This window comes from Fukomys damarensis, unplaced genomic scaffold, assembly GCF_012274545.1.
Source record: "Fukomys damarensis isolate Sample0158 unplaced genomic scaffold, DMR_v1.0_HiC HiC_scaffold_18, whole genome shotgun sequence".
NCBI classification, from domain to species: Eukaryota; Metazoa; Chordata; class Mammalia; order Rodentia; family Bathyergidae; genus Fukomys; species Fukomys damarensis.
The window spans coordinates 53,823,259-53,840,207 of record NW_022900930.1 but is presented as its reverse complement, the minus strand read 5'-3'; the positions used below and the strand labels follow the sequence as shown (position 1 = coordinate 53,840,207).

Genomic DNA, 16,949 nt, shown 5'->3' with positions numbered 1-16,949 from the left:
CCCACCCCACCAGCCCCGCCTCTCCACACAGCAGCTTAGGGGCACATTAAGCCCACAGCCATGGTGCTGTGGGACAGCAGAGCCCCAAAGGGGGCGCAGCAGGGATGGTGTGGCTGCCCAGGTGGCTTGCCGTGTCCCCCCTGCTGTCCTGTTTGAGACTTTAGGGGCTGCCACTGCATCCCCATGCTCAGTGGGGCTCACCCTGCCCTCTGCTGTCCCTTGGGCAAGGCCTTATCGCAAGTACTGGGTGCAGCCAGCTGCCCATGGACTGAGCGTTAAGGCCTGGCACTGCCTCTCATGCTTACTCCAGTGAAGTCTTGGTGATGATGGAGTCTGGGTGCTTCGAGGCCCTGCTCTTGTCCAGCCTTGTTGCTGTCCGCAGCATCTCAGTGCACAGGTCAACATAGGTGAAAACAGTTTTTCTTGGTTTCAGAGCTTGAGCGTTTGATGGCGCTGAGCAACGAGATCAAGAACCCCAGTAAGTAGACCAGGCACCTGGCACACAGTGCGAACCCTCAGGCAGCCCAGTGGGGAGCTTTTCTGGGCGTGACTTTGGGAAGGAGGCCCCTGTGGGATGCCAGCTCACAGCGTGTAATACAGTTTAGAAGGAGTGGTTGTCTGCGTGTAGCTGTGCCTGCTCCTCACTGCTGCAGGGTGTCTACCACGCCTGGCCTTCAGATCCTGAGCTGTGCACATGGGAAGACAGACACATCTGCCACTGTGGATCCCATCCAGAAAGCTCCCCAGAACCTGTGTGCAAGAGATTTAACACTGCATCAGACCAGTCAGAGCTCTGGATGTCAGTTTTGGTTTCCATAATCCAACACAAGACTCCAGGGTTCCTGCTGTCAGGCAGCTTAGTGACTGGGCCTGGTGTTCCCTGCGATGTGCAGCTGCTCTCCTGCAGGAGTGTGTGTGATCAGCTATGATGTCTTTTCTCCCCACAGCGATTCCTCTGAAGTCAGAACTAGCTTATGAGATTTTCGATAAGGGCCAGGTTCGCTTCTGGCTCCAGGCTGAGCACTTGTCACCTGATGCCAACTTCCGGTTTGTCATTAATGACAGAGAAGTCTCTGACAGTGAGGTGAGTAGGCCAGACCCAGCTGGTGGCGAGGTCCGCTGTGTGGAGTCAGCACTTGGGTTTCTCCTCACCCCTTCTCAAGATCGAGTTTGAGATGTAGAGGTCTGACCAGGTGAATGGAGTCCATGGGCTCTTGTTGAGGTTTGCTCTGGGTTAAGGACATATGCGGCCTATGAAATGTGAACCTGTTGAAACTAAAAATCCCCAAACTTGGAGCCCGGTTTTATGAAGAGGCTCAGATGCTGGGGGTTATCCTTGTGTCTGTTCATTCTTGATAAAGCTCTTGGAGGACTGTGGTCTTTGCTCTCTGATGAGAAACACCACCCTGTGTCCTCAGCCCTGCAACTTCCTGTGGGAGACAGCAGGTAGAAAATAACCCATTGGTGTCCCGAATCCTTTAGGCTGCTCCCTTGGGGGTCGGGACACAGCAGTAACAGAACCTTCCAAATGCATGTTATGCTTGATAGGGGCATGGTTGCTTTGATTCTATGGAATGAATCCTACAGTTTTTACAACTCCTCCTTTCTGGCTGTCAAATGTTGGGAAAGACATTGATTGTGTTTAGATGAACTTCCTCTTCTATAATTATAGCTCATCAGGGGACCCAGAGCAGGATCAGCTGTTTGGGGGCCTCTGTTGTTCAGGAGTAGGGCTGAGGTCTCTTCAACACCTCCAACACCTTTCCCTCTTCCACCTGAGTGTGGTGTCTTAGACACTCAGCCAAGGCCCAAGGTCTCCTTCCTTGCTCACTTGGCAAATGTCCATCAGAAGTATGGGTGGCAGCCATCTCCCCTTCTGTAGCCCCTGAGTGTGGAAAGCCTGATGGTCAAGTGCTGACTTCTGGACAGAAACCTTGTATGGAAGCAGTCACATGACTTTCCAGTCCGTCTATACTGTGGAAAAGGTGACAGAGGAGACATGAACAAGTTGGCTTAAACCTGCTTCAGGGAGAGTCCTGGATCAGGCAATTGGAGGCAGTTTCTGTGCAGGGTCACACCATGGAGGAAGCAGGTTGTAGGGCACTGCATTTTGATCACAGAACAACTGTAGTTACCATTTCCTACTGCAATAGGGGCTTGCTTTAAAAATGGATGGTGGCTGGGTGAGGTAATGCATGCCTGCAATCCTGGCACTAGGGAGGCTAAGGCAGGAGGATCACCAGGAAGGAGTTCAAGGTGAGCCTGGTCTACATAGTGAGACCCTGCCTCAAAAAACCACACACACAAAAAAGGATGGCATCAATACCTGGCTGATTTGTGGAACATGGATGGACTAGTTCACTTCTTTAATTAGCAATACAAAGGGGACTGGCACTTCGAAGGTTGGTGCGTGGTCCGAGGGTGGGATGATGCTGTCCAGGGAGCTGTGGGCCTTCCATTGTCTGCCTGTTCATCTCTGGCCGTGAGGCAGCAGCATGCAGGGAAAGGTGTGGCAGTCGCCCCTTCTGGAGCTGCTTGGAGGGGCTGTGATCTGGGATGCTTCTAAGGCTGGGTGAGCAGGCAAGGGCCCTGCAGGTGCTTGGTCCGAGAGGTGTGGTTTTCGCTTGACCAGAGGCTCCTGGATGCAGCCCCCAGCTGGCCCAGCTGCCCTCACCCATGCTGGTAACCAGGTTGTTGGTTCTCCTGCCCTGCTGGTGCCTCGGCACCTGTGTCCCCTCTTGTCACTTTCCTGGGGCCAGAGGCTGTGCCTGGCTTGGTGTCTGTTCTCCGTGTCCAGCAGGAGTGGGGACTGCTCCTTGGTGTGTGGTTTGTGAGCGAGGCCAGAGAAGAATTTGTCCTGGTGCAAGAGTGGGGAGACAGGAGGAGCAAGGAGGCCCGGACAAAGCCTGTGCGGTGCCGCTGCAGGCCCAGTGGCACAGCCTGGGTGACACCAGTGACCATGGAGGGCCGATGCTCCCAGCTACTCTGCTTGTTAAGGATGTGCGTTCAGGGCCAGGGATTTAGCTCAGTGATTCCACCGCCTGCCTCACAAGCACAAGGATCCAAGTTTGATCCCTGGTACCCCCCACCCAAAAAAAGATGTGTGTCCATTTGCTGTTCCCCCCAGCCAGGCGCTATGCTTGCACTGTGTGGGGTTGCAGTGACCAGTCTGCCTGTCCTACTTCTGGGGTCATCGGAGGACAGATGGACTTGGGGGAGGATTGGGAGGGTGCTGCTGCGCAGGGATGGCATCCAGCTTCCAGGGTATGTGAGTCATCACGAGGGCATGGGGTGGTGGGTGGTGTCCAGGGAAAGGCGGGAGCAGGGGAGGGGCGGAGGCGCTGTGGTCAGGAGACAGGTGCTGAGGTGGGAACAGCACAGGCTCTAAGTGTCCTTCTCTCTTCTGATACCAGTCAGGCCTGTCACTTGTAGCGTGCCTCAGGGAGCATCTGTCTGTCCTGTACCAAGGCTGCTGCACCTCACTGTGGCTGCAGCCTGAGGTGTGGCCGGGAGTCCTGAGGTTGGGAGCAATGTCGTGAGGGTTACTTCTCTGTGACTTTCTGTGCGGGATGTGATCACACTTGTCGGCTCCTTTTCTTCCTTGGATCAGCACGTGTTGGGTGCTCACTCTTGGGTAATGAGCAGCGTTTCTGCTGGGAAGGTACCACTGGAGCTTGGTGGTACCAGGAGCTTCCCACAAAGAGCTTGGGCTTTGCCACAGGAAGGAACTGGCACCTGTCTGACCCTTGGTTCCCTCAGAGGTTTACTTGATGGAATTTATTTTATATTTCTCTGCTGAGATTCCTCTGGCTGTTGTAGCTGGAGCAGCCGTTTAATATAGAAAGAAAGCTGGAAGGGAGACTGCTGTGTAATCTTCTGTCCTCCTTGCTTCTAGGCACACAGAATTAAGTGTGACAAGTCCACAGGGCTTATTGAGATGGTCATGGATCGATTTAGTATTGAAAATGAAGGAACCTACACAGTGCAGATTCATGATGGAAAAGCAAAAAGCCAGTCTTCTCTGGTTCTCATTGGAGATGGTATGCTCTGTTGGACATTTTCATGTGTCCACAAAAGATAACTCCAAGAAAACTCCTCTGAGTGGAGAAAAGCAAACACAGGTCACACCTCTCTCTCTTGCATTTAGCTTTCAAGGCTGTCCTGGAAAAGGCTGAGTTTCAAAGGAAAGAATTTCTCAGGAAGCAAGGTAAGTGGCCGGCCTACTCCCCACCAGTATAACACAGGCTTGTGCTTGAATGTTTGTCCGACTTGCACCATACAAGTCTGAGGCCATCTGGAGTGGTCACCGCCATTTCTTGCTGTGGAAATTTGGACACCTCTCTGTCCTTTGCCCTGTATGTGTATTTTGTTCACATATTTTCTTCCTATTTAGGAAGACTCTGCCCATTGTTTGATGTTTGTATTTCGTGCTGTTCGCCCTTGTCCAGGAAGTGGTCTGGCCAGGCAGGTCCCGTGCCAACTGCTGGCTGTTGTCTTCTACACCCTGTGGGAGGCAATCCTGTCTCTCTCCTGCATGCTCCTTTGCTTTGCTCACACTGTAACTCCTGACGGTGCATGTGGTGCTCTTGTAACGCCTTCACCTGTGCCTGCCTCGTCAGCTGGTTGCGCCTCCCCACACTGTCTGTGCCAGGCAGTGGCTTCTTCAGCTGCCTTTCTGGGGTGCGGGGCCAGTCCTGCTCTGGTCTGGCATCCCCCATGGCTTCAAGAAGAGGCAGCATTTGGGTTCCGGGCACCATCTGAGCCCACTTTGCGGAATGATTTATATAAAAGACATTAGTACCTACATCCTACATCTGTTCTGTATTTTTTTTGTGTTGAATAATGGCATTATTAGTTTATCACTTACTTCTACACTTACTTTAAAGAAAAATGCTCTGAGATTAAAAAATGCATAAATCCATTGAATTTGAAATCCTGCACAAATAAACTATGCCTTTAGAAAATCAGTAGGTCAAACAGCCTTTTCTTCATCTCACGTCCACTAATTTCCTCCATCTCGTGTTCATTAATCCCCCTGCCCTTTCTCCCCTTCTCAGTACTGGGGCCTTTCCACTGAGTTAGATCTCCAGTTTTTAAAAATTTTGAGACAGGGTCTTGTTAAGTCACCGAATTTTCCAGGCTGGGCTTCAATGTGAGATCCTCTTGCTTCAGCCTCTCAGAATGGTGGGATCACAGGTGTGCACCAATACCCCCGGCTCTATTAATTTTCTTACACTAAAGGTTTTATAAACTACGCTGCTGAGTGTCCAGTTAGACACATGCCTGAGAAAGAAAATACAGTGGTTCAGTCTTCTTTCTGAAGAGCAGTAGATACTCCACACCAGCAAGAAGGAGGGGTGGGCTGACACTGCCACCAGGAAAAGCAGGTTCCCATGGGTCTCCTGGCCCACACTGTGACCCAGGTCATGGAAGCTCCTGGGATCCACAGCCACACAGCTCTTTTCTGCAGCCCAAACTGCATGCTTTGTACACAACATGTAAATGTCTCCGCACACATGTTCATGCCCAGGCCGCATCCGTGTCATGGATGTGTTTCTGTTCACGTGACTTCTGGCCTTTAAGACTCTCCCCATTTTTCCCGTAGGTCCTCACTTTGCGGAGTATTTGCACTGGGACATCACAGAAGAGTGTGAAGTCCGCCTTGTGTGTAAGGTGAGGACACAGACCCATTCTTGTCCCGATGGGGGCAGGTTAGGGAGTGGCCCGTGGCCGGTCAGGTCCTGTTCTGGGAGTGACACACGTGGGCTCAGTGTGGGCGTGGTGAACTGAGTGCCCTTCAGCTTCAGGGTGTTTTTGGCCTTGAGACGCTCATCTTGTCATGGGGTCGTAGGGCGGACCCACAAAGGAGACTGGGGGTGTCTAGGGAGATGCTTTCTCGGGCTCTCTCAGGTCTGTGTGCCAGCATGGTGGCGGGAGTCTGCCGTCACTGCTCACGTGACTGCAGCCGGGCTGAGAGGCACATATTAGGACCTGCTTCTACGGCTCTGTTTCAATAACTCAGTAATAAAAATGGCTTCGATTATTGCTGAGTTGTATTTCTGACAACAGTTATTTGTCACTAATTTTAAGAAGGGTCTGGGGGACAAGGGAACAAGAACGTACCATTTTTAATTGCGTCTCGGCCTTTTGGCTAAGATCAAGTGAAGAACGCATCATTTTGGCCTCCACCTAGTCATGGCCTGGGTGGAGGAGAAAGTTAATGGTGAGAGTCACCCAGGGCACACCCCAGACCCAGAACAGGCAGGGTGATGAAAACAGGGGTAAAAATGTGGCTGAGGGTAAATCTGGTATGCGTTTTACCCCATGGGAAATTCATGGAGGGGTCCAGACCCAGGGGTGGAGCTCTGAGAGCTCCCAGAGAGGCTCTGAGGAGACAGCAGTGGACCTGGGTGATGCTAGACACACCCCAGGGAGGGCCAGGCACTCCCAGAGTCTGTAGGATAAAGCTAAGCTTTCTCACTGTTCTCCTACCAATTGGTAGCTGGAATTAAGTATCAGTGTTTTGTTCATGTCTCTTTAGTGAAAACTAGCTCTAGAGCTTTGATATTTCATATGCTCACAATCTCTTGCAAAGATACTTAGGTTTGATTTTGGTAGTATAACTCCTGTGTCAACAGACTTGAGAAGACTCAGGGGCAGAAAGATATACAGAAGTTCACTAAGAAGGGGAAGCTTGCTTGCTCAACAGGTGAACATTGTACCAGACATTTAAAGGGAGAGCTCTGGGGGACAAGTGGGCTGTTTCCTTGACCTGCTGGCGCTGCAAACGGCTGTTTTCTCAGATGGCTGCCATGAGAGGACAGGCTCGAGCCTTGCAGGGTCTAGACTGTAAAAATCGGCTTATCTGCAGCAGCAGCTCAGAGCCCAGCATGGGCAGACCTCTCCTCATGCTGGCCTGCGTCTCTCTTGATGGCACAGGACCCATGGGAGCTGCGTGGCCCAAGGGTGAGGCAAGACAGGAGTCACTCCCTCTGGGCTCCAGTGTGCCCTGGCTGGGCATAGCCCACCTCCTACATAGCCTCCTCTATGAATATTTAAATTCCCTTTGTTTCCTGGCCAAAGAGATGTATCTATCTGTAGGCACAGACATTTATGGAAGCCCGGTGAGTATTACTTGAGGCTGGAGTGGTCTGTGGCATTCTCGTGTCCCTGTCCGCCCTGATGTTCTGTAGACCGCTTGTGTGGTTTGTCGCGCAGCAGTACTAAGTGGAGCCACCTGACAAAATCCAGGTCCATGTGGGCGTAGACCCACACTCCACAGGAAGTCACTGGTTAAAAAGAACGGTTTAAGGGAAACCTGTCATCAGACCAGGGAATCTGACACGAGGGTTGCACCAGGACGCTGGGTGCCTGGAGGCGCTGGCTGTGCCACGAGAGTCTGAGGAGCTCCCTGGCTGTCTTCCAGGGATGTCCAGTAAAGCAGCCGCCTATAGACGTAATAAGGAATTAGGACTGGCGGGGGCTATTTATCTCACAGGGCCAGCACCAGTGTCTCTAGGGCGGGAGTGACAGAGCAAGGGCTGAACGTGGACGTGGAGATGATAAGGCCACGCTGGGGTGGAGGAAGTGACCGCTGGGCCTGGACAGCCCTGTCCCCTGTGACACTAGTGATGGAAGGAGGTCCCACACCCGGGCCCTGACACCAGGGCAGGCAGCCTCTCTGTGCCACCACGCAGGGTCCCAGACTTGGGCGAGGATGGGATGGGTGGTGGGACTTGTGCTCGGCAGTGATCTTGATCCTGCGACACTGTTCACACCAGTGCACTCAGCAGAGGTGAGTTCCATGCTACTCTCTGGAAACCAATGTCATTGTCTGATGCTTTGCAATTTCCATCATTGGGAAACAGGAGGGCAGGTCTTTCTGGCTCGGGGGCACAGCCCTGGGCCGCTTTCTCCTCTCCTGGCCACAGGTCAGCCCTGAGCCGGGGGCTACTCGGCACGGAGCCCTGCAGAGTTCAGTGTCTGGGTTAAGCTGGTGTCTGTGAGGGCCTGCGGTGAAGGCACAGCCCCTCCTGGCGCCTCTTTCCCGCCTGTGTGGAGGACCTCTGGGAACAGGCTGCACTGTTACAGATGAAAAGTGCAGTGCTTGCGACCTGTCTGAGCGTGGCATTTCCCATGAACCAGGGACCTGTATGCCATCTAATTTCACAAATCAGGACTATGAGACTCATTCCATTCCTCCTCTGGACACAACCCTAAGAACTGCATTATTTTAGAAGCTGTTGTTTAAGAGGATATTTGCCATTATTAGACGTGGCAGCTTTCCCTGAACCTCGGTCTGAGACTGTTTAGAGTAAAAATCGATCATTTTTTCATTTTTAGGTCTGTGATTTAAAGTCTAAAAGACTGTTTTTCATGAGCCAAGGGATTCACATTTCAGACTTCTGTTTTGTAGGTTGCAAACACCAAGAAGGAAACGGTTTTCAAGTGGCTCAAGGACGATGTTCTGTATGAGACAGAGAAGCTGCCCGACCTGGAGAAGGGCATCTGTGAGCTGCTCATACCCAAGGTACCAAATACCCAGCAAAAGAGTGCTGCAAAATCACTCCTCGTCTGCATCGTCTCCCAGTTTGTGCCCCAGATTTCCTTTGTCTCCAGGGAACGCAGTGCTTTAGCAGCACGGTACTGATGTCACACGAGTGTGGAACATGCTTTCTTTGCAGTTGTCCAAGAAGGACCATGGCGAATACAAGGCGACCTTGAAGGATGACAGAGGTCAAGATGTGTCCATCCTCGAGATAGCTGGCAAAGGTAGAGGAGGCCCCTGCTGGCTGCCAGAGCAGTGCTTGAGGGCACACCTATGTGTGTCTTGCTCGTGCAGGTTCCCTCGCCATCCGTCCTAGGAGAAAGCACAGCAGTGCCCGAGCTGCACTCAGCTGTTTCCGTGCTTAAGAGACTCACGTGGTGTCGGCTGCTGGGGCCCAGGTGCAATGTCATCTGGGGGCCGAACAGCCTGGCTCCACTTGTCTCTCTTGGGGTTAGAAGGACAGGGCACTTGTGGTGCAAAGCACACTTGGGCTTCCTTGGGTAACGACCATTCCAACGTCTCACTCTTCACACGCACGTCCTGACTTCCCGTGTGGGTGGGATCACTGGGAGAATGCTGCAGCCTGGGAAATGTGTCTAACGGCACCTTTCTCTTTTCCCCAGTGTATGACGACATGATCTTGGCCATGAGTCGAGTCTGTGGTGAGTCAGGGCCCCATTTCCGGGTCATCTGGTGCTGCTGGCAGGAGGAACCCGACAGGCAGGCGGTGTTCCCGTGCACGCCCTGGACAGAGGGCAGGGGCCGCCTGGGGTCTCAGAGCCTGGTCTGTGTGAATCCAGCTCCAGCTTCCCTGCTGCAACTGCTTCTCATTTGCCTTTTGTTAATGACTTCAGTGTAAATCACTAGCGGCACCATTATTCCAAAAGTTAAATAGTGATAACAAGTTTTTAAAACTCTAGCTTTTCATCATATACATAAAACCACTTTAGCTTTGCAAGTACATCATATCTCCATTTGCTCCTCCTTGAAAATCATGAGTAGGGAGACTGGCCATTTCTTGGTAGTAGCAGATTATATTTGTGTAGTGCTTTGGGGGAGAAACTGTAACTGTTCCTGCAGGCTCTCTAGTGATGCCCTGTTTATAATCCAAGGAAGTGGCTAAGACACGAGAGCCGGGTGGCCAGCTTAACTGTGGGTGCTCACTGCAGCGGTGAGGATCCTCCAGATGCAGACAGTCCCAGCCTGAGTTCTCGGCCGCTCTGTCACAGCCCCTTTGTTTACTTTTCACCGCTTTCTCAAAGTGTTTCTGTCCATAGCCCTTCCTGCTTTCACTTGGTCAGACAGAAAGACTTGGGCTAGATCAGCAGTACTCTGGTGGGCTAACTCCTGCTTCACGGGGCAGGAGAACGGAGCCCCGGGAGAGTGGCGTTGCTCTTGCGCTGGAGAAGTGGCTGGCAGTGTGGCACATCATGCGTGCCCCGGTGTCGTGGGGCCCCTTGGTGGCCTGCAGATGGGAGCCCCAGGAGGGATGGGCTTGCGCCAGCCCCTCTGACCCGAGCCGTGGGGGAGTGGGCTCAGAACCCCACCCCAGAGCCAGGGAGCGGCGTCAGCGGTGGTGCTCTTACCTGGGATTTATTCCGCACACAGCTGGGGTCACACATGCAGTTTGTGTCTTGTTTTATTCCCCCACGTTTTATTTTTCTTTGTTCCATGTAGACTTTATACCCATTATATCTAATAATTGCATATACTTCATGGGTTTAAACACTTCCCTGAAGGGGCATTGGCAATTTTCATCATTCTCAATAACTACAAGGTACATCTTTGGTTGAGGAAAAGCTTTTCCCAGTATTTAGGAATGTTTCCTTTGAGTAAATTCCCAGGAATACAATTCAAAATACTCTATTTTTAAGTTCAAAATCTGGATTTTCATTGCTCACCTATCTGAAGTTACAAGAACGTCTTTCCCACACATCCGCACTTGCAGTGGGGACCCGTTGTTTCCTTGTCCCCGGGACCGTGGGCACGCGTGCTCCAGGCAGGGCCCTCTGGGCTGCACATCCAGGTGGAGCTCTGCTCACACTCAGCTGAGCACAGCCCCAACTCCCTCTCCTCTGGCCTCTCACCCCACAGCCTCCCTGGCCCCTTCTGGATCACTCTGCTAACCGCAGCCTCCTCCGCTCTGGTTCCCACAACTCTGAGACCAAATCCGCTGGGGTTTGTGGTGCTGTAGTTAGCACGTGTCCTTGTCTCTTCCTCTTAGGCTGTTAGGGGCAGAGGCTGATCCTTTTCCAAGGTTCTGTCTCTGACAGTGCTCTGCAGAGGGCTTTTCAAGTCATCTGGAGTGGCTCACAGCACACGCTTATTTCCTGAATACTTGTGGCGCGGGTGTCGGGAAGGCCCCACCGCGCTCGAGGGGGATGCGGTGCCGTGTGTGCACTCTGCTCCTCTGAGGTGTTCTCTTTGGCATCCGCAGGCATCTCCGCCTCTCCCCTGAAGATCCTCTGCACCCCAGAAGGGATCCGGCTCCAGTGTTTCATGAAGTACTTCACAGAGGAGCTGAAAGTCACATGGTATCATAAGTGAGTAGGGGCCACTTGGCTCTGTTCCTAGGGACCTGCAGGCAGCAACTGCGGGCCTCTAACAGAGTGGGGCCTCCGCGAGTCACAGCCTGGCCACCCTGGGTCTGGGCCCCCGGATCTGTGCTGCACCCGAGACAGCTGAGCCGAGCGGCCCCTGGCGTGCAGTTGGGCCCCGGGCAGCCTGAGCTAGGCTGTGGCAGGGAGCTGCCCTGTCCCTCTGCCCCATCTCTGACCAACCCCAGGCAGCGTGGTGAGGCAGCTTTCCAGTGGTGTGAGTGGTCAGCACACCTGGGTTCTGCCCCTCAGTGAAGGAGCCCCTGTCGTGCTGTCTTCGCTGTCCCATCGACCCGTATTTTGAAAGGGAGGCACTCTCGGTTTTAAGAAGTATGCGCAGGTTGTGGTTCTGCCAGGAAGTGTACTCTCCGCCTGGTTTCCTCTGACACACTCCTGTATTGTGACATGTGCTTCGGACTGTGGGACATCAGGGTGCATCGGGTCTCGTGTGAGCTTGTGGCAGATATCCCACATGTGTACTGCTGTCCATGTGGCCATGCTGGGAGAGGCTGCCCTGCCTCATCTCTGCTGGGTCTGGGTGGGGAGATCACACACGCCTGCACACACCTGCGCACACACAGGTGCACTAGTGCACAGATCCTATGACAAGTCCTCTTGAGCAGCCCCTGAGGACCCCCTGGGACCCTACTCTAGAAGTGTGGAAACAGCTTTTGAGTAGGAGGCAGTCTCTGTGTGCAGTCACACAAGAGCAGGAGCTGGACACCAGCACGTGCACTCTATCCCTGCTCTCCGGGAAGGAGCAAACTTCCTGGCCGGCTGATGTCACACAGACAGACAGACAGGCAGACAGAGGCACAGGCCATAGGTCTGCTGGGCACAGGGCTGGGTCAGGAGAAGGGGCCTGGCTGCCGAGAGGGAGTAGTCCTGCAGATTTGCGCCCATGGGAGTGGTATTTCTGTGCCTGCGCTCCCCACAGTTAGCATCCCCTAGCACGTTTACAGCCAGACGCGTCTTCCGATCTCCAACTGTCCCCTGAGCTCTCAGTTGCATGTGACTGTGAAGCAGCAGTGAGCCACATACACAGCTCGCAACAGTGCAGTCTCGTCCATCACTAAGCACAAGTCTCCGTATTCCTGTGAGTCCTGGGGGGCGGCAGGGACGAGGCTGCAGAGGCTGGGCTGGGTGTACGTATTGGGCCACGTGGGGAGGGGGCTTCGAACTCCAGGGCACTCTGTGTCCTGGGAGCTGGAGTCCACAGCACGCTGTGTAAGCGCAGATGTGAGCCAGGGCCCTGTTCTTTGGTTGGATGCGGGTGACATTGATCAAGGGGTGTGGAAAATGCCACTTGACTGGACAGGCTGAAAGTCTGCTCCACGCCATTAGGAGCATCTGAGAGGAGCTCGGCAGGAACGTGCTTCAGCAAAAGGGTCCTACTGCCTTGCTCCAGGGGGAAACTAGGCCATCATGCCAAAGTGGTGGGGCTGTGACTGCTGGTGCATCAACCATTATGGCCCTGAAGAACCCTCTGGGCAACAATTCCTCAGTGTCTTTAAGGAGGAGAACACCATGCTTCAATCTTAGGATGTGTGTGCCTGAACTCAGGTCTGCCTGGGCACCTGCACCCTGAAATCTGGGCGGGCTCCGGAGATTCCAGGAGGCTGGAGCCACCACCTGGAGGCCGCTGGCTTTAGGAAGTGATGCTGATGAGGCCGGATGAAGGTGGCGCCTTTCCGGTGTCTCCCTGTGGGTCACTACTCTTCCTGTCTCAGTTAACGAATGTCTGAGGACATGCTTGACGACTGCACAAGCCTTGTGGCTCTAGATTCCACCCAGACCCCAGCACCAACCCAGAGTCTCACTGCAGACTGCGGTCTTTGTCATGACGGCAACTTTCCAATAGGTCCAGCAGGGGGCACCCTGCTGAGGAAGTGCCCCTCTCTGAGTGTTGGTTTACCAACTGCTTAGTTACTCAGAACAGAATCTTGGACATTTATCCAACATATGAAGGGGAGGCCAGGGCCAGAACCCTTTCAGAGGGGCCACCAAAAGGGCCACCATGGGTGAAGCTGGGCTCCCAGGCCACGACCTTCGCTCAAGCTGTATTCTATGCCAAGGCTCATGCTGGTATTTGCAGAGAGACTGGTCCAGGGGTGTGCAGGAAACTGGAGCCTGGACCCCCAGGCAATGCAGGCTGGCCCTGGGCTGCTGGGGATCGGGCAGTGGAGTCTGTCGAGAGAGGAGCTGAGGCTGTGGCCTGGCTCCTTCCTGCTCACATCCCTGTACCTGTGCACCGGGACCAGGATAGCACCAGGGCCATGCCGGTAGAAGATAGGACCACGGCATGTGGCGTGCAACTGTCCCCATGTCGTTCAGGGCTGACCTGGGTTTGTGGCCCCACCTCTACATCACCGTGTCTGTCCTTTTTTATCCTGCGTTGATGCTGCGTGGACACGAATCCTCCTGGAGCCGTGTGACTGCCCCGAAGGACTCGAGGCTCTCCCAGTCGCAGTGGGGTGATGGCCAGCGGCTTTGCTGAAGCCCCTGCCCCAGGAGACACCTGCACGGTCCAGAGCTGTCCCTCGAGTGCCTGTTTGACTGTGGCTGCCTCCTGGTCTTGTGTACCCAGCATCAAAGCAGACTGTCATTGTTTGTTCTGAGGAGCTCCTGGTGTCCCAGTGCAGCAGACAGCCAGGGGAAGGGTCCGCATTTCAGCAGGATGCACGTCCACGTCGGGGCTGATTCAGCCTGCTCTTCCCGGCGCCTGCGAGGTGCCATGGGCCCCAGCGAGTGTCACCACGGACACGGTGTGGCTGGGAAGGCGAAGGCTGTTCTCTGATGGTGTAAGGCCTCTGCTGCTCACAGCTGGGCCCACTGGAGGAATGCAAGACTTGCTGTCTGTGGGTCTCCGCCTCACAGACCCTGCAGTACCCAGTATTCCCCCAGGTCTGAGGGGAGGATGGGCGGGCAGGGAGACAGACTGAGCACCGGGCCATCCTCGGCAACTGGGCAACTCGGTAAGCCCTTGTCTCTAAAGTAAACAAGTAGGGCAGAGGATGCAGCTCAGTGGAAGAGCACTTTCCCGGCTTGAGCAAGGCCCTGGGTTGAATTCCCAGCACTGCACTTCGCATCTCCCTCTCCAACACTGGGCCCGCCACTCTACTTCCTGCCTCCCAACTTCACTCCCCTGGCCACCTCATCTGTGTGGAACCCTGCAGGGCTTGTCCGCTGGGCCTGATGTCCCGGGAATCTGCCTCTGCCATCCCAGGCCTCTGGGCTTCCTTCCTGCTGCCCCTGTCCCGTGCGCCATCCGTGGGCTCCTTCCTGGCTGCACACCTGGCGGTGCATCTAACCTGCCCGCACCTGGGCACGAGTGTCTCTTCCAGGCCCAGCTTCCAGCTCTGTTGAGCATCTGCCCAGAGGGGCAATTGCTGGATTGCATCATTGTTCCATTTTAATTATTTTTAGAAGCCACATTTTCAATGAATACCTCATAGAGTATTTCGAAGTGTCTTATGTTGTGACAAATGCATATTAAATAATGATATATCTTTAAAATATCACTTAGTTTTTGGAGGCTTCAGGTCTGAGTTTCGATGTACATAGGGGTCTGTGACAGCCAGGCCTCCCACCAGAGCCGCGCAGCACCCTGCTGGAGTCTGTGTGCACAGGGAGGCTGCAACTCAGCACGTTCTGTGTCTTTTTAAAGAGAATCGAAGGTCTCCTCCAGTGAGCACATGCGGGTCGGAGGCAGCGAGGGGATGGCCTGGCTGCAGATCTGTGAGCCCACGGAGAAGGACAAGGGAAAGTACACCTTTGAGATTTTCGATGGCAAAGACAACCACCACCGTTCCCTGGACCTCTCTGGCCAAGGTAGGGGAAGTGAGCGTTTGCACCCACACTGGTGCTTTGGGATCCATGCAACCGCCCATAGGAGAGAGGCGGCGACACCCCTCTGACCTGATGGTACTTGCTCAGTTGGTTTCCCTGGTAGAAGTCTGAGTGGGTGGGTGAAAGCTCAGCACATCAGAACCATGAATAATGCAGGAAATGTTTCCTTGCAGCTTTTGATGAGGCATTCACGGAATTCCAGCAACTCAAGTAAGTGCAGTGCTGGTTGTTATTTTATGGGACAGGGTTGGATTGGCTTGGAGTCGTTGGGAGACAGCTGTGAATGCAGGCGGCCCCCCAATGTGCTGATCGGGGCTGGCCCCAGCCTCGGTCACTTGGACTAAAGGATAGTTCGGAGTCATTAAATCACACCCACACGTGTACACAGCAGATTCTATGGTTTGAGATTTCTCACTGCGGTCTGAGTCTTGGATCATCCACAGATGAGCGCAGGCTGTGGGGCTTCTGGTTATTCCACTCACCTTTATGGTGTGGTGCATGGTAGACCAGTCAAACCTGGCAATGCAGAAAGAAAACCCCCCAAAACAAAACAAAACCCCAAAAGTCTTCAGTGCTATCCAGTGAATTTGGTGAAAACAAAAAAAGACAAATGTCTCCACCCAAATGTCTGCCTGCTGACCCCGCAGGCCAGCATCTGGAGGAAGGCATTTCCCAGCTCCAAATGGGTGGTGCACAGTGTCAGGGAGGGCACATGAGTGCAGGTTCCCTTCCCCAGAGTCAACTGTGATAAAACATCAGAGGACAATTGTCCGGGCCCTGAGCAGGCACAGGCTTGTCACTAACCCCTGAACAGTGCAGTCTAACAGCTATTTCGGTAGTGTTGGTACTGCACTGGTGTCATGGTAAAGCTAGACACTGTGCTTGCAGTACTGTAAACGAACGACTTCGTGTGCATGGCTTTGGGTGTCCTGGGGTCCTGGACCACCCCTGGGTTCCCACCCTGAGCCCTGGGGTGGTGCCATCCCCAGGAGAAGCAGGGAGCTTCCGTCCCTTGACGCTCACCACTGGCGGCAACCCTGACGTGTGTGGGCTCCATCTCGGGCAGCATCTCTCAGGTCTTTCTTCTCCCTCTCTCCTCCCATCCTTCTAGGGCCGCAGCGTTTGCAGAGAAGAGTAAGTGTTTGTGGGGTAAAGGACACAGCCAGTCCCCCCTCATAACTGATTTAGCTGTGGGACAGCGACCTGCAAACCTGCCCGCCTGCCAGCCACCGGCCCTGTGTGCCTGGCCGCCGCCTCCGCCTCCTCTCTCTCTCCTCCCCTCCTTCCACTCTCCTCTCAGCTGACGGCCCAAGCAGAGTCCCCTTTACCCACACTCAGACTGCTCACTCCTGGATGTCCTGCCCTGCCCTGTGTGGCTCTGTTCCTCGCCTGTGTCCCTGGCCTGCTTTCTCCCTCCTCTGTGGACTTGTCTTTTCTCATTGCCCCTCCCCATGTCCACTTGGAGCCATGTGGTCCCAGGGGCAGCCCTTCTCAGGGGCACAGCCCTGTCGTGCTGCTCACCTTGTTTCCCGTTACAGATCGCGGCAAGGTGATTGGGGGCTTGCCCGACGTGGTGACCATCATGGAAGGCAAGGTGGGCAGCACAGACAGTGCAAGTGGACCTGGGATGGGGTGGCGGTGTGGGATGCTGTGCAGCCTCACCAGGGCTGGGCGGAGGGGCTGAGCACTGGTCTGGTGTTGCCTAGTGCGAGGCACTCAGGGGTTCCACCCATGTCCTGCTTGCCCCGGGCACCTCTGCTAACCCTGTAGGACCATAGGATGGTGTTACCAAGTGTCTGGGCTGGGCCCTGGGGGTCCTGAATGGTGAGACTCAGGCACCTGGTGTCTCGGTCCCTCGGGCTTAGTGAGGCTGGTGTCCCACCGACCAGGGTCAGCGCATGTTCTCTGGTTGCCTGGTGGGGAAACCGAACAGAAGGGAGACTGGGACTCCGGCT

At 54.3% G+C, this 16,949-nt stretch overlaps 1 protein-coding gene across 1 annotated transcript in view; it reads left to right on the top strand.

Annotated features, from left to right (window-relative positions):
* The window catches only part of Myom2 (myomesin 2), a 56,694-nt gene that overhangs the window by 38,948 nt on the left and 797 nt on the right, over window positions 1–16,949 (top strand). Inside the window, exons 24-36 of the mRNA XM_010620375.3 lie at window positions 434–478; window positions 948–1,084; window positions 3,896–4,040; window positions 4,148–4,207; window positions 5,606–5,673; window positions 8,417–8,530; window positions 8,685–8,772; window positions 9,172–9,210; window positions 10,986–11,091; window positions 14,813–14,976; window positions 15,168–15,204; window positions 16,106–16,128; window positions 16,533–16,588. Coding sequence (XP_010618677.1) covers window positions 434–478; window positions 948–1,084; window positions 3,896–4,040; window positions 4,148–4,207; window positions 5,606–5,673; window positions 8,417–8,530; window positions 8,685–8,772; window positions 9,172–9,210; window positions 10,986–11,091; window positions 14,813–14,976; window positions 15,168–15,204; window positions 16,106–16,128; window positions 16,533–16,588 — 1,082 coding nt within the window. The remainder of the gene's footprint in view (window positions 1–433; window positions 479–947; window positions 1,085–3,895; window positions 4,041–4,147; window positions 4,208–5,605; window positions 5,674–8,416; window positions 8,531–8,684; window positions 8,773–9,171; window positions 9,211–10,985; window positions 11,092–14,812; window positions 14,977–15,167; window positions 15,205–16,105; window positions 16,129–16,532; window positions 16,589–16,949) is intronic.